Source organism: Aegilops tauschii, chromosome 3 (genome assembly GCF_002575655.3).
Source record: "Aegilops tauschii subsp. strangulata cultivar AL8/78 chromosome 3, Aet v6.0, whole genome shotgun sequence".
NCBI classification, from domain to species: domain Eukaryota; kingdom Viridiplantae; phylum Streptophyta; class Magnoliopsida; order Poales; family Poaceae; genus Aegilops; species Aegilops tauschii.
The window spans coordinates 85,499,313-85,511,481 of record NC_053037.3 but is presented as its reverse complement, the minus strand read 5'-3'; the positions used below and the strand labels follow the sequence as shown (position 1 = coordinate 85,511,481).

The window sequence follows — 12,169 nt, the reverse complement described above, 5'->3', positions numbered from 1 at the left end:
ATCGACAAGTTCAAGGGGTTGACGACGATGAGACTTTCTCACCCGTAGCGAAGCTGAAGTCCGTCCGAATCATGTTAGCAATTGCCGCATACTATGATTATGAGATATGGCAGATGGACGTCAAAACGGCATTCCTTAACGGCTTCCTTAAGGAAGAGTTGTATATGATGCAGCCGGAAGGTTTTGTCGATCCTTAGAATGCTAACAAAGTATGCAAGCTCCAACGCTCAATCTATGGGCTGGTGCAAGCATCTCTGAGTTGGAACATTCGCTTTGATGAGATGATCAAAGCGTTTGGGTTCACACAGACTTATGGAGAAGCCTGTGTTTACAAGAAAGTGAGTGGGAGCTCTGTAGCATTTCTCATATTATATGTGGATGACATACTATTGATGGGAAATGATATAGAATTCTTGGAAAGTATAAAGGCCTATTTGAATAAGTGTTTTTCAATGAAGGACCTTGGAGAAGCTGCTTATATATTAGGCATCAAGATCTATAGAGATAGATCAAGACGCCTCATTGGTCTTTCACAGAGTACATACCTTGACAAGATATTGAAGAAGTTCAATATGGATCAGTCCAAGAAGGGGTTCTTGCCTGTATTGCAAGGTGTGCAATTGAGCACGGCTCAATGCCCGACCACGGCAGAAGATATAGAAGAGATGAGTGTCATCCCCTATGCCTCGGCCATAGGGTCTATTATGTATGCCATGCTGTGTACCAGACCTGATGTAAACCTTGCCGTAAGTTTGGTAGGAAGGTACCAAAGTAATCCCGGCAAGGAACACTGGACTGCGGTCAAGAATATCCTGAAGTGCCTGAAGAGGACTAAGGATATGTTTCTCGTTTATGGAGGTGACGAAGAGCTCGTCGTAAAGGGTTACGTCGACGCTAGCTTCGACACAGATCTGGATGACTCGAAGTCACAAACTGGATACGTGTATATTTTGAATGGAGGAGCAGTAAGCTGGTGCAGTTGCAAGCAAAGCGTCGTGGCGGGATCTACATGTGAAGCGGAGTACATGGCAGCCTCGGAGGCAGCACAGGAAGCAGTCTGGATGAAGGAGTTCATTACCGACCTAGGGGTGATTCCCAATGCGTCGGGCCCAATGACTCTCTTCTGTGACAACACTGGAGCTATTGCCCTTGCGAAGGAGCCCAGGTTTCACAGGAAGACCAGGCATATCAAGCGTCGCTTCAACTCCATTCGTGAAAGTGTTCAAAATGGAGACATAGATATTTGTAAAGTACACACGAACCTGAATGTAGCAGATCCGTTGACTAAACCTCTCCCTAGGGCAAAACATGATCAACACCAGGACGCAATGGGTGTTCGATTCATCACAATGTAACTAGATTATTGACTCTAGTGCAAGTGGGAGACTGTTGGAAATATGCCCTAGAGGCAATAATAAATGGTTATTATTATATTTCTTTGTTCATGGTAATTGTCTATTATTCATGCTATAATTGTATTGTCCGGAAATCGTAATACATGTGTGAATACATAGACCACAACGTATCCCTAGTAAGCCACTAGTTGGCTAGCTCGTTGATCAACAGATAGTCATGGTTTCCTGACTATGGACATTGGATGTCATTGATAACGGGATCACATCATTAGGAGAATGATGTGATGGACAAGACCCAACCTAAGCATAGCATAAAAGATCGTGTAGTTTCGTTTGCTAGAGCTTTTCCAATGTCAAGTATCTTTTCCTTAGACCATGAGATCGTGCAACTCCCGGATACCGTAGGAGTGCTTTGGGTGTGCCAAACGTCACAACGTAACTGGGTGACTATAAAGGTGCATTACGGGTATCTCCGAAAGTGTCTGTTGGGTTGGCACGGATCGAGACTGGGATTTGTCACTCCGTGTGACGGAGAGGTATCTCTGGGCCCACTCGGTAATGCATCATCATGAGCTCAATGTGACTAAGGTGTTAGTCACGGGATCATGCATTGCGGTACGAGTAAAGAGACTTGCCGGTAACGAGATTGAACAAGGTATTGGGATACCGACGATCGAATCTCGGGCAAATAACATACCGATTGACAAAGGGAATTGCATACGGGATTGATTGAATCCTCGACACCGTGGTTCATCCGATGAGATCATCGTGGAACATGTGGGAGCCAACATGGGTATCCAGATCCCGCTGTTGGTTATTGACCGGAGAGGCGTCTCGGTCATGTCTGCATGTCTCCCGAACACGTAGGGTCTACACACTTAAGGTTCGGTGACGCTAGGGTTGTAGAGATATGTGTATGCGGAAACCCGAAAGTTGTTCAGAGTCCCGGATGAGATCCCGGACGTCACGAGAGGTTCCGGAATGGTCCGGAGGTGAAGATTTATATATAGGAAGTCCAGTTTCGGCCACCGGGAAAGTTTCGGGGGTTACCGGTATTGTACCGGGACCACCGGAAGGGTCCCGGGGGTCCACCGGGTGGGGCCACCTATCCCGGAGGGCCCCGTGGGCTGAAAGTGGAAGGGAACCAGCCCCTAGTGGGCTGGGGCGCCCCCCTTGGGCCTCCCCCCATGCGCCTAGGGTTGGGAACCCTAGGGGGGAGTTCCCCCTTGCCTTGGGGGGCAAGGCAACCCCTTCCCCCCCTTGTGGCCGCCGCCCCCCTTGAGATCCCCTCTCTTGGGGCTGGCGCACCCCCCCAGGGGCCTATATAAAGGGGGGGAGGGAGGGCAGCACACAACAGCCTTGGGCACCTCCCTCCTCCCCTGCAACACCTCTCTCTCTCTCTCGCAGAAGCTCGGCGTAGCCCTGCGGAGACCCGCTACATCCACCACCACGCCGTCGTGCTGCTGGATCTCCATCAACCTCTCCTTCCCCTTGCTGGATCAAGAAGGAGGAGACGTCGCTGCACCGTACGTGTGTTGAACGCGGAGGTGCCGTCCGTTCGGCACTCGGTCATCGGTGATTTGGATCACGGCGAGTACGACTCCGTCATCCACGTTCATTGGAACGCTTCTGCTCGCGATCTACAAGGGTATGTAGATGCACTCCCTTCCCCTCGTTGCTAGTATACTCCATAGATGCATCTTGGTGAACGTAGGAATTTTTTTTAAAATTATGCTACGATTCCCAACAGTGGCATCATGAGCCAGGCCTATGCGTAGTTACTATGCACGAGTAGAACACAAAGCAGTTGTGGGCGTTGAGTTTGCCAATTCTTCTTGCCGCTACTAGTCGTTTCTTGTTTCGGCGGCATTGTAGGATGAAGCGGCCCGGACCGACCTTACACGTACGCTTACGTGAGACAGGTTCCACCGACTGACATGCACTAGTTGCATAAGGTGGCTAGCGGGTGTCTGTCTCTCCTACTTTAGTCGGAACAGATTCGATGAAAAGGGTCCTTATGAAGGGTAAATAGAAATTGGCAAATCACGTTGTGGTCATACGTAGGTAAGAAACGTTCTTGCTAGAAACCTACAAACCACGTAAAAACTTGCAACAACAATTAGAGGACGTCTAACTTGTTTTTGCAGCAAGTGCTATGTGATGTGATATGGCCAGAAGATGTGATGAATGATATATGTGATGTATGAGATTGATCATATTCTTGTAATAGGAATCACGACTTGCATGTCGATGAGTATGACAACCGGCAGGAGCCATAGGAGTTGTCTTTATTATTTTGCATGACCTGCGTGTCATTGAATAACGCCATGTAAATTACTTTACTTTGTTGCTAAACGCGTTAGCCATAGAAGTAGAAGTAATCGTTGGCGTGACGACTTCATGAAGACACAATGATGGAGATCATGATGATGGAGATCATGGTGTCATGCCGGTGACAAAGATGATCATGGTGCCCCGAAGATGGAGATCAAAGGAGCATGATGATATTGGCCATATCTTGTCACTATTTGATTGCATGTGATGTTTATCATATTTTTGCATCTTATTTGCTTAGAACGACGGTAGCAAGTAGGATGATCCCTTATAATAATTTCAAGAAAGTGTTCACCCTAACTGTGCACCGTTGCGAAGGTTCGTTGTTTCGAAGCACCACGTGATGATCGGGTGTGATAGATTCTAACGTTCGAATACAACGGGTGTTGACGAGCCTAGCATGTACAGACATGGCCTCGGAACACACGCAATACACTTAGGTTGACTTGACGAGCCTAGCATGTACAGACATGGCCTCGGAACACGGAGGACCGAAAGGTCGAGCATGAGTCGTATAGAAGATACGATCAACATGGAGATGTTCACCGATCTTGACTAGTCCGTCTCACGTGATGATCGGACACGGCCTAGTTGACTCGGATCATGTTTCACTTAGATGACTAGAGGGATGTCTATCTGAGTGGGAGTTCATTAAATAATTTGATTAGATGAACTCAATTATCATGAACTTAGTCTAAAATCTTTACACTATGTCTTGTAGATCAAATGGCCAACGTTGTCCTCAATTTCAACGCGTTCCTAGAGAAAACCAAGCTGAAAGATGATGGCAGCAACTATACGGACTGGGTCCGGAACCTGAGGCTCATCCTCATAGTAGCCAAGAAAGATTATGTCTTAGAAGCACCGCTAGGTGAAGCACCAATCCCTGAGAACCAAGACGTTATGGACGCTTGGCAGCAGCGTGCTGATGATTACTCCCTCGTTCAGTGCGGCATGCTTTACAGCTTAGAACCGGGTCTCCAAAAGCGTTTTGAGAGACATGGAGCATATGAGATGTTCGAGGAGCTGAAACTGGTTTTTCAAGCTCATGCCCGGGTCGAGAGATATGAAGTCCAGTTTCGGCCATCGGGAAAGTTTCGGGGGTTACCGGTATTGTACCGGGACCACCGGAAGGGTCCCGGGGGTCCACCGGGTGGGGCCACCTATCCCGGAGGGCCCCGTGGGCTGAAAGTGGAAGGGAACCAGCCCCTAGTGGGCTGGGGCGCCCCCCTTGGGCCTCCCCCATGCGCCTAGGGTTGGGAACCCTGGGGGGGGAGTTCCCCCTTGCCTTGGGGGGCAAGGCAACCCCTTCCCCCCCTTGTGGCCGCCGCCCCCCTTGAGATCCCATCTCTTGGGGCTGGCGCACCCCCCCAGGGGCCTATATAAGGGGGGGGGAGGGAGGGCAGCACACAACAGCCTTGGGCGCCTCCCTCCTCCCCTGCAACACCTCTCTCTCTCTCGCAGAAGCTCGGCGTAGCCCTGCGGAGACCCGCTACATCCACCACCACGCCGTCGTGCTGCTGGATCTCCATCAACCTCTCCTTCCCCTTGCTGGATCAAGAAGGAGGAGACGTCGCTGCACCGTACGTGTGTTGAACGCGGAGGTGCCGTCCGTTCGGCACTCGGTCATCGGTGATTTGGATCACGGCGAGTACGACTCCTCATCCACGTTCATTGGAACGCTTCCGCTCGCGATCTACAAGGGTATGTAGATGCACTCCCTTCCCCTCGTTGCTAGTATACTCCATAGATGCATCTTAGTGAACGTAGGAAATTTTTTTAAAATTATGCTACGATTCCCAACAGATCCCCGCCGCCACCTTCATCAGAGCCGCGCGGGCTCGCCGAGGTGCTCCTCTGGCGGCGGCGGAGGGGGGGGAAGGGAGGGGAGGGGGCTAAAGTTTGGCGGCTAGGGTTGGCCCCCGAGTCGCCTCGGAGGAGACGACGGGGGGGGGGGGGGGGGGGGGGGGAAGGGAGGGGGAATTTTTTTATTAAACTGTTAGACCATATTGAGCTTAAACAGGATTAAAGGGGACCCGGTTTACATCCCTAGAGGGTGAAGGCCTTGTTCTCGACCATAATAGCAATTTTGACCGACATGTTCCGTTCTGGACCAAAGTGGACACAAAAGCTACGTTTAAGGTGCAGGTTTTGAACCATTTATGCACTAATAAAGTGAATTCAGGTGCAAGCCGTCAATTTCCTGCAACGTTTGCTGGTGGAGCTGAACATAGCGAGGTGTTTATCCCGAGCACAACGCGACGCGCAGGCAGCTGGCCATCGCTTTCCTTCATGTGGGTGGTGGCGCGTGACTGTGTCGTGTGAGCCCAGGGGACGCACGTAGTACGTGCGTGCGTGCCGGCAACCCAATCACCTGCGCCGAACTGCGATCATCTGTTAGGGATAAGTACCAGGATGAACCTTTCCCCCCCGTTGAAAAGCCCAACCGGATCGCCGCCGTTCCTTTCCATGGAAATCTCTGGGTTTTCCGAGAGCGACGGAGAGCCACGGGGAGCAAAGAGCCGGCCGGGACGCCCCGCTGCCGCGCGCCCTCCCGGCACGCCTCCCTTTCACGCCGTTGCCCTCTCCGCATCCTGTCCCCGCGGGCGCATGCCGGGGTAGATAGATCGAGGCGTTACGCGGTTGCCGTTTGCCGTTTGCAGGGCCGGGCGATCGGCGGTTGGCTGGCGGCAATGGCGCGGCGTGCGTGCGCGCGCGCGCGCGCGATAGGCCGGTGGATTGGTGGTGGTGGCGACTGGCGACTTGTCGCCGCGCCCGATGGGCTCCCACCCGTGTCGGGCCGGGGGCCTCCGGCGAGCGACAGGCAAGCGGCGCGCACCGCGCGTGCGATCGACAGCGGAGGGACAGAAAGGTCGGCACCTGCCCCACGCATCTGCGACATGGAGCCATCCCCGTCACCTCCGTCCCCGGTCGTCCCCGGCCTCGTTCCATTATTACCAACTCCCGTTTTTCCTTTCCGCCATCGCCATGGATGATCCATCCATCGACCAAGGTCACGACAAAGCTCAGCTGCATCCTGCATGCACCAACCAGTTGATCGTCTGAGAGTGTCGTCTGCCGGACAATCAATTACCGGCGGGTGAATTTACTCACCGACTGCGACACACTGGCCCTCGACTGCAAGGCTTTCATATGACCACCTGCTCCGGTCCGGTCACTTGGCTGCCGGCCGGCCAGCGAGGGATCGACAGGGAAATTTCTGCGCGTCCATTCAAGTGATGACACCAAATTAACTGTGCTGTGCTTCACTCATAACCCCCGCTGTACATGCTCATTCATTCAGTCAGTCAGTGCCCCGGCCAGTCCCCACGCATTCTGCTTGCTTATTCACACACTAGGAAGCATTTACCTGTGCGGTGATATTTCTCCCAAACTTTTCTGAAGATAGCTTTTCCATGCATGCGTGTGTGAGAACTGAGAAGGAGAGCAATGGACAGTAGTGGGTGCAAACGGCAAAGCAAGCTTGTTCCCAGCTTTCAGAGACGGATGCACGACGCAGCAGAGATGGCATATCTGTTTTGGCATCGCATGGGTACTATAGCTACTACTGGCCGGTGATGCAACGCAACAAGTTGCAGCTGCATGCCCCTGAATGTTAGTTGGTGCTAATGGGAGCCTCCTCATCCTGTGAATGTGTGTCTCCTCATGGCATCTTGTCCCTGTTTGCATCATGCAGCATCCAAAAGGTGAAAAGATCCCTGCAGATCTCCACGGACAGCCCCTCTCTCTCTCTCTCTCTCTCTCTCTCTCTCTCTCTCTCTCTCTCTCTCTCTCTCTCTCTCTCTCTCTCTCTCTCTCTCTCTCTCTCTCTCTCTCTCTCTCTCTCTCTCTCTGAATTAGTTTTCATTTATTTTCGTTCATCCAGGCAGAATGCAGGACAAGCACCTCCCTTGGCGCATTGCATCCTCTTCTCCTTGCAGACCAGAGCAGGACCAACACCCTGGTAGGCTGGTGGTGCTACCCCACTATATACACGTACGCATGTATGAAAAGTGTGCATATATAGATGTATGCGATCCTGTGCATGGTCTGCTCCATTTGGTTGCTTGTGTTCCTTGCTGCATGGAGGGCATGCATGCATGTACAGGCAGCCATTCCATGTACAACAGTACAAGCCAGGTGTGTCCTACTGCACCTGCACATCCGTGGCCTATTCCTCCAAAGGAATAATATGCGTGTCCACTGCTGGGTGCTTCCCCATTTTGCTTTCTTGTGTATATATGTACATGTACATGTACATGCATGCATATATACCAGTACAATGCCATTTTTGCTAGTCTATACACCAATAAAATATCATCGTCCTCATATCATTTGACCAGCCTGGTTCGCTAAGCCATCGTGCCAAATGACAAACTGGCTAAAAGACAAATTGCTGGGCCAATTAATTAACTAGTAATCTAGTTCATTTTTTAGAATAATCTACTCCCTCAGTCCCATAATGTAAAACATTTTCTGACACTTGGGAGTAGTTCTGATCAGTGATAACAAAACAAGAATTTGGTCAGGAGGCAGCCAGCAGCTAGAAGGAACAAACACAACATGTCTTCTTCTTTCCCATCATAATTTTTTCTGCACTTGAATTGAATTAAACCAAGTGGCATGCATACTTAATTACAGATGTAGAACTAAGTTTGCTTGATTTTCTTACAATTAGTTCGTTCCCTGCTGCATGGACGCATCCACCACCAGCATCTGCAGTTCTGCATGGAGACATATATGGAGGAAACCTTTTTTTTTTTTGCGGGAACAGCCGCACGAACGACAGCCGCACGCGCGCTCTTCCTCCTAGCTACCTCAGCTAAGCTACCAGCCCACCATGCACCATCTCTGGCATTTTTTTGTTCACTAATTGTGTGTGTAGATCGATCCCTTGGCCGGCCGGTGATGGCCGGCGCCGATCTACGACGAGATCAGGTCGTCCGTGTGGTTGGCGGCGTCGTTGTCAGTGGAGATGGCGACCATCTTGAGCGCGGAGGCGCCGGTGGTGAAGGCCTTCTTGCGCACGCCCATGTACTCGGGCCACGTGACGGCGCGGTAGGCGGCGGGCGTGCCGGCCAGGGCCTCCCTGAGCGGCGCCACCTTGACGTGGGCGGGCGGGCCGAGGAAGTAGCCGAGCGATATCCGGTCGCTGTCGCGGTTGACGACGGCGCGGTGGTAGACGCTGTGGAAGCGGCCGTTGGTGAGGATCTGGAAGAGGTCGCCGACGTTGACGACCATGGCCCCCGGCACGGCGGGCACCGTCACCCACCGGTCGGGGCCGTGCCGGAACAGCTGCAGCCCGGGCACAAGGCTCTGCAGCACGAAGGTGAAGAAGCCCGAGTCCGTGTGCGCGATCAGGCCCAGCGCCCGCTTCGGGTCCGGGCACTTGGGGTACCTGTGAATCAACGACACGACACAACTCCGTGTCAACCGCCGCACCGACAATATATGCTTTGCTGCATGGTGGAGTACGTGTCGTCGTGGCTGCTGCCATTTGTATTCTATATATTGTACTTGTACTACTGGAGTAGTAGTGGAACGTACCAGTTGAGGTGCATTGTGGCGGTCATGGTCTCGGCGATCTTCTGCTCGGACTCGACGGCGGCGACCTGCTCGCCGGTGAGCCCGAGGGCCACCAGGAACAGCTCCAGCAGCTTGTCGGCCAGCGCGCGCATCTCCCTGTGGAACTCCTCCATCACGGCGCTGCACGTCGAGGAACACGACGGACGGCGTAAGTGTAACTGTGTAAGTAACTACTCCTACGAACGGACACACGCGGCTAGCTGCTGCCATAGCAGAACAGGAGTAACAAGTTTCGCGCGCGTGCATGCATGCATGGTCGGAGTCGGACACGTCGCCCCTTCACGTGTGTACGGACGGTTGGCCAGAGCCAGTTAGGTAGGTGCCGTACTATGACGTGTATATGCGCATCGGCGGCCGGCGTACGTACCAGAAGTGGCGGTAGTCGTGGCCGGCCTTGGGCCAGAGCTTGCGGAGGTCGGAGCGGAGGTTGGCCGGGGAGAAGGTGTAGCCCTCGGACCACATGCACTTGGAGAAGAAGGAGGAGATGGGCGGCGACCCGTAGCCGCACGAGTCGCCGGGCCGCCGCACGGCGCGCATCTTCTCCGACGCCGGCAGCGCGAACATGCCCGCGATCGCGGCCTCCACGCGCGCCAGCAGCTCCAACGGGACGCCGTGGCCCTCCAGGAGGAAGGCGCCCCAGTCCTGCGCCGCCAGCGCCACCGCCTCCGCCGCGCACGGGTCGCGCATGTCCACCACCGGCACCGCGTCCGGCCCTCCGCCCGCGCCGCTGCCGTCCACCACGGGGTGGTCGTGCAGCCCGGGCCACGCGTGCGTCTCCGGCACCCGCCGCGCCGCCCGGAAGTCGAAGTAGCGCGGGTCCTTGCTCAGGTGCGCCGGCGTCGGCATCCTGGCGGCACGTACGATCGGTCAAGCCAAGAAGGACCAAATCAACTCCCCGGCTGACTTTGCAGTACTAGCTAGGAGCTCGAGCTAGCGAGCAATGGTGGAGACGGATGGATTGAGGAGTGAGTGTAAGAACGAGAGAAGTACAAGGAGCTGTATATATAGGGGGAGAAGTTTTGGAGCGTAGCGGATTAGGAGCAGCCGAGCCAGCCGGAGGGGAATCCATCCATTAGATAATTTGATCGATTAACTAGAGAGAGAAAAAGATGAATATGCATTTGCCTGTTGGGATGAAGAAGATGATGAAACGTGAAGAGAGAGGAGGCTCTTTTGGAGGGATGTGGAGCGCACAAGGCCACCCGCTACGCAACACAAATCTAGCTGCCTGGCCTGGCTAGTGGCACTGGCGCCCAATTAATATACACAAACATAGAAACAAACACAGATGTAAAGTAAAGCGCCCCATCCAAATAATTGTATGTGGTAGACAGAACCCAAACCAAATTAATTAGTGATATGGTCCACGGGTAGAAGATCCGTTCATTCTATATCTACTACTCCCTCCGTCCCACGATACAAGAGTGTTTATGGGACGAAGGGAGTACTAGCTAATTGTGTGGGTTGTAAGGGGTTACATATTCTATTGGTTCAACATCAATCATGCTCGACGTAAATTTTACACCCATCATATTCTAGATTTTGGTTAGATTTGATTTAATTTGAGCATGAATAGAAAAATGCAAGTAAGGTTTTGATTTAGGTGGGAGGTGATCTTCACAGATAAATTTCTCTCAACATGCAACTATACATAAGAAAAAGCATACCTTGACTTGCAACTATGCATGGCAAAAGTCTATTCATTCTCTTATGCTAATTATATTCAAATAAATATTGTAGAGTTATAAAATAAACCATGTGTATTTTAATTTTCAATTCACCTATTATTATGCCACGGACTCCATAAAACCAAATCTCATTGAAAGTTTTGCAACCAATTTCGCAACAAATGTGGCATCATCTAGTTTGTGTGTGTAGGTGATCCATGGATAGAAAAGACGATATAGAGGCATGACGATAAGTTGATTTTCATCTAATATAGTTGACTACTGTTGATATGAGAGAGAGAGAGAGAGAGAGAGAGAGAGATTCAATGTTGGTTATCTGCAAAGGGTACTATAAAATTTTGGGTGCGGTAGCAACCCCTCTATGGTGTATGAGTAAAGAAAAACATGAATGCTGATTTAGACGTTGCATATAAGGCCGAAAGTACAGGATTTCCATTTTTCTCCCGTGTGGAGGAGGCCGAGCTACGAGCATGCTAAAGGGGCATGGATCTTGGTATGAATTTGCATATGACCATTACTTTCAAAGTTAACTACTCTATGTGCATCACATTCTCTATGTTGTATCTCCTCGCAAGTCCTCCGTTTTCGGTTTTAGAAATAACGTTTTGGAGGTTATTTGATGCCTTCATAAGGCTGATCTAGTGAAAATCAAGAGGGAAGCAAACATAGTTGCACCTGAACCAATTGTTCGGCTTGTCATCGGGGTTGTGCATGATAAATACTTTGTGTTAAGAAGATGAAGCATGACAAGGCTATATGATTTTGTAGGGATAACGTTCTTTAGCGTTGATATTTTTTAAGACATGATTGTTCGTTGGTATGCCTTATTATTATTGCTTTTATGTCAAATTATAAACTATTTCTTTGAATCATTCCGACCTTAATGTTCATGCCACAAAATAGAGATTACATGATAAACATGTTAGGTAGCATTCCACATCAAAAATCCTATTTTTATCATTTAACTACTCGAGGATGAGCAAGGATTAAGCTTGGGGATGCTTGATACGTCTCCAACGTATCTATAATTTTTGATTGTTCCATGCTATTATAGTATCAATCTTGGATGTTTTATATGTAGTTATATATCATTATATATCTTTTTTGAGACTAATCTATTAACTTCGTGCCAAGTGTCAGTTGTTGTTTTTTGCCGGTTTTTAGTTTTCCAGAATATCAGTACCAAACGAAGTCCAAATGCCACGA

At 51.0% G+C, this 12,169-nt stretch overlaps 1 protein-coding gene across 1 annotated transcript; it reads right to left on the bottom strand.

Moving 5' to 3' along the window:
• Nucleotides 1-8,324: 8,324 nt before the first annotated feature.
• LOC109769159 (gibberellin 3-beta-dioxygenase 2-2) lies at nt 8,325-10,460 on the bottom strand. The gene is made up of 3 exons (XM_020327909.4): nt 9,643-10,460; nt 9,237-9,395; nt 8,325-9,087 (listed from the first exon to the last, which is right to left on the bottom strand). The coding sequence occupies exons 1-3, from the start codon at nt 10,119-10,121 to the stop codon at nt 8,613-8,615; spliced, it is 1,113 nt and encodes a 370-aa protein (XP_020183498.1). The 5' UTR covers nt 10,122-10,460; the 3' UTR covers nt 8,325-8,612.
• Nucleotides 10,461-12,169: the final 1,709 nt, after the last annotated feature.

Coding starts and splice junctions, on each gene's coding strand:
- LOC109769159 (XM_020327909.4), bottom strand. CDS start 10,121: ATGCCGACGCCGGCGCACCTGAGCAAGGACCCGCGCTACTTCGACTTC. Junction 9,396..9,642: donor CACGACTACCGCCACTTCTG/GTACGTACGCCG, acceptor CTCGACGTGCAG/CGCCGTGATGGAGGAGTTCC. Junction 9,088..9,236: donor GCCACAATGCACCTCAACTG/GTACGTTCCACT, acceptor GTTGATTCACAG/GTACCCCAAGTGCCCGGACC.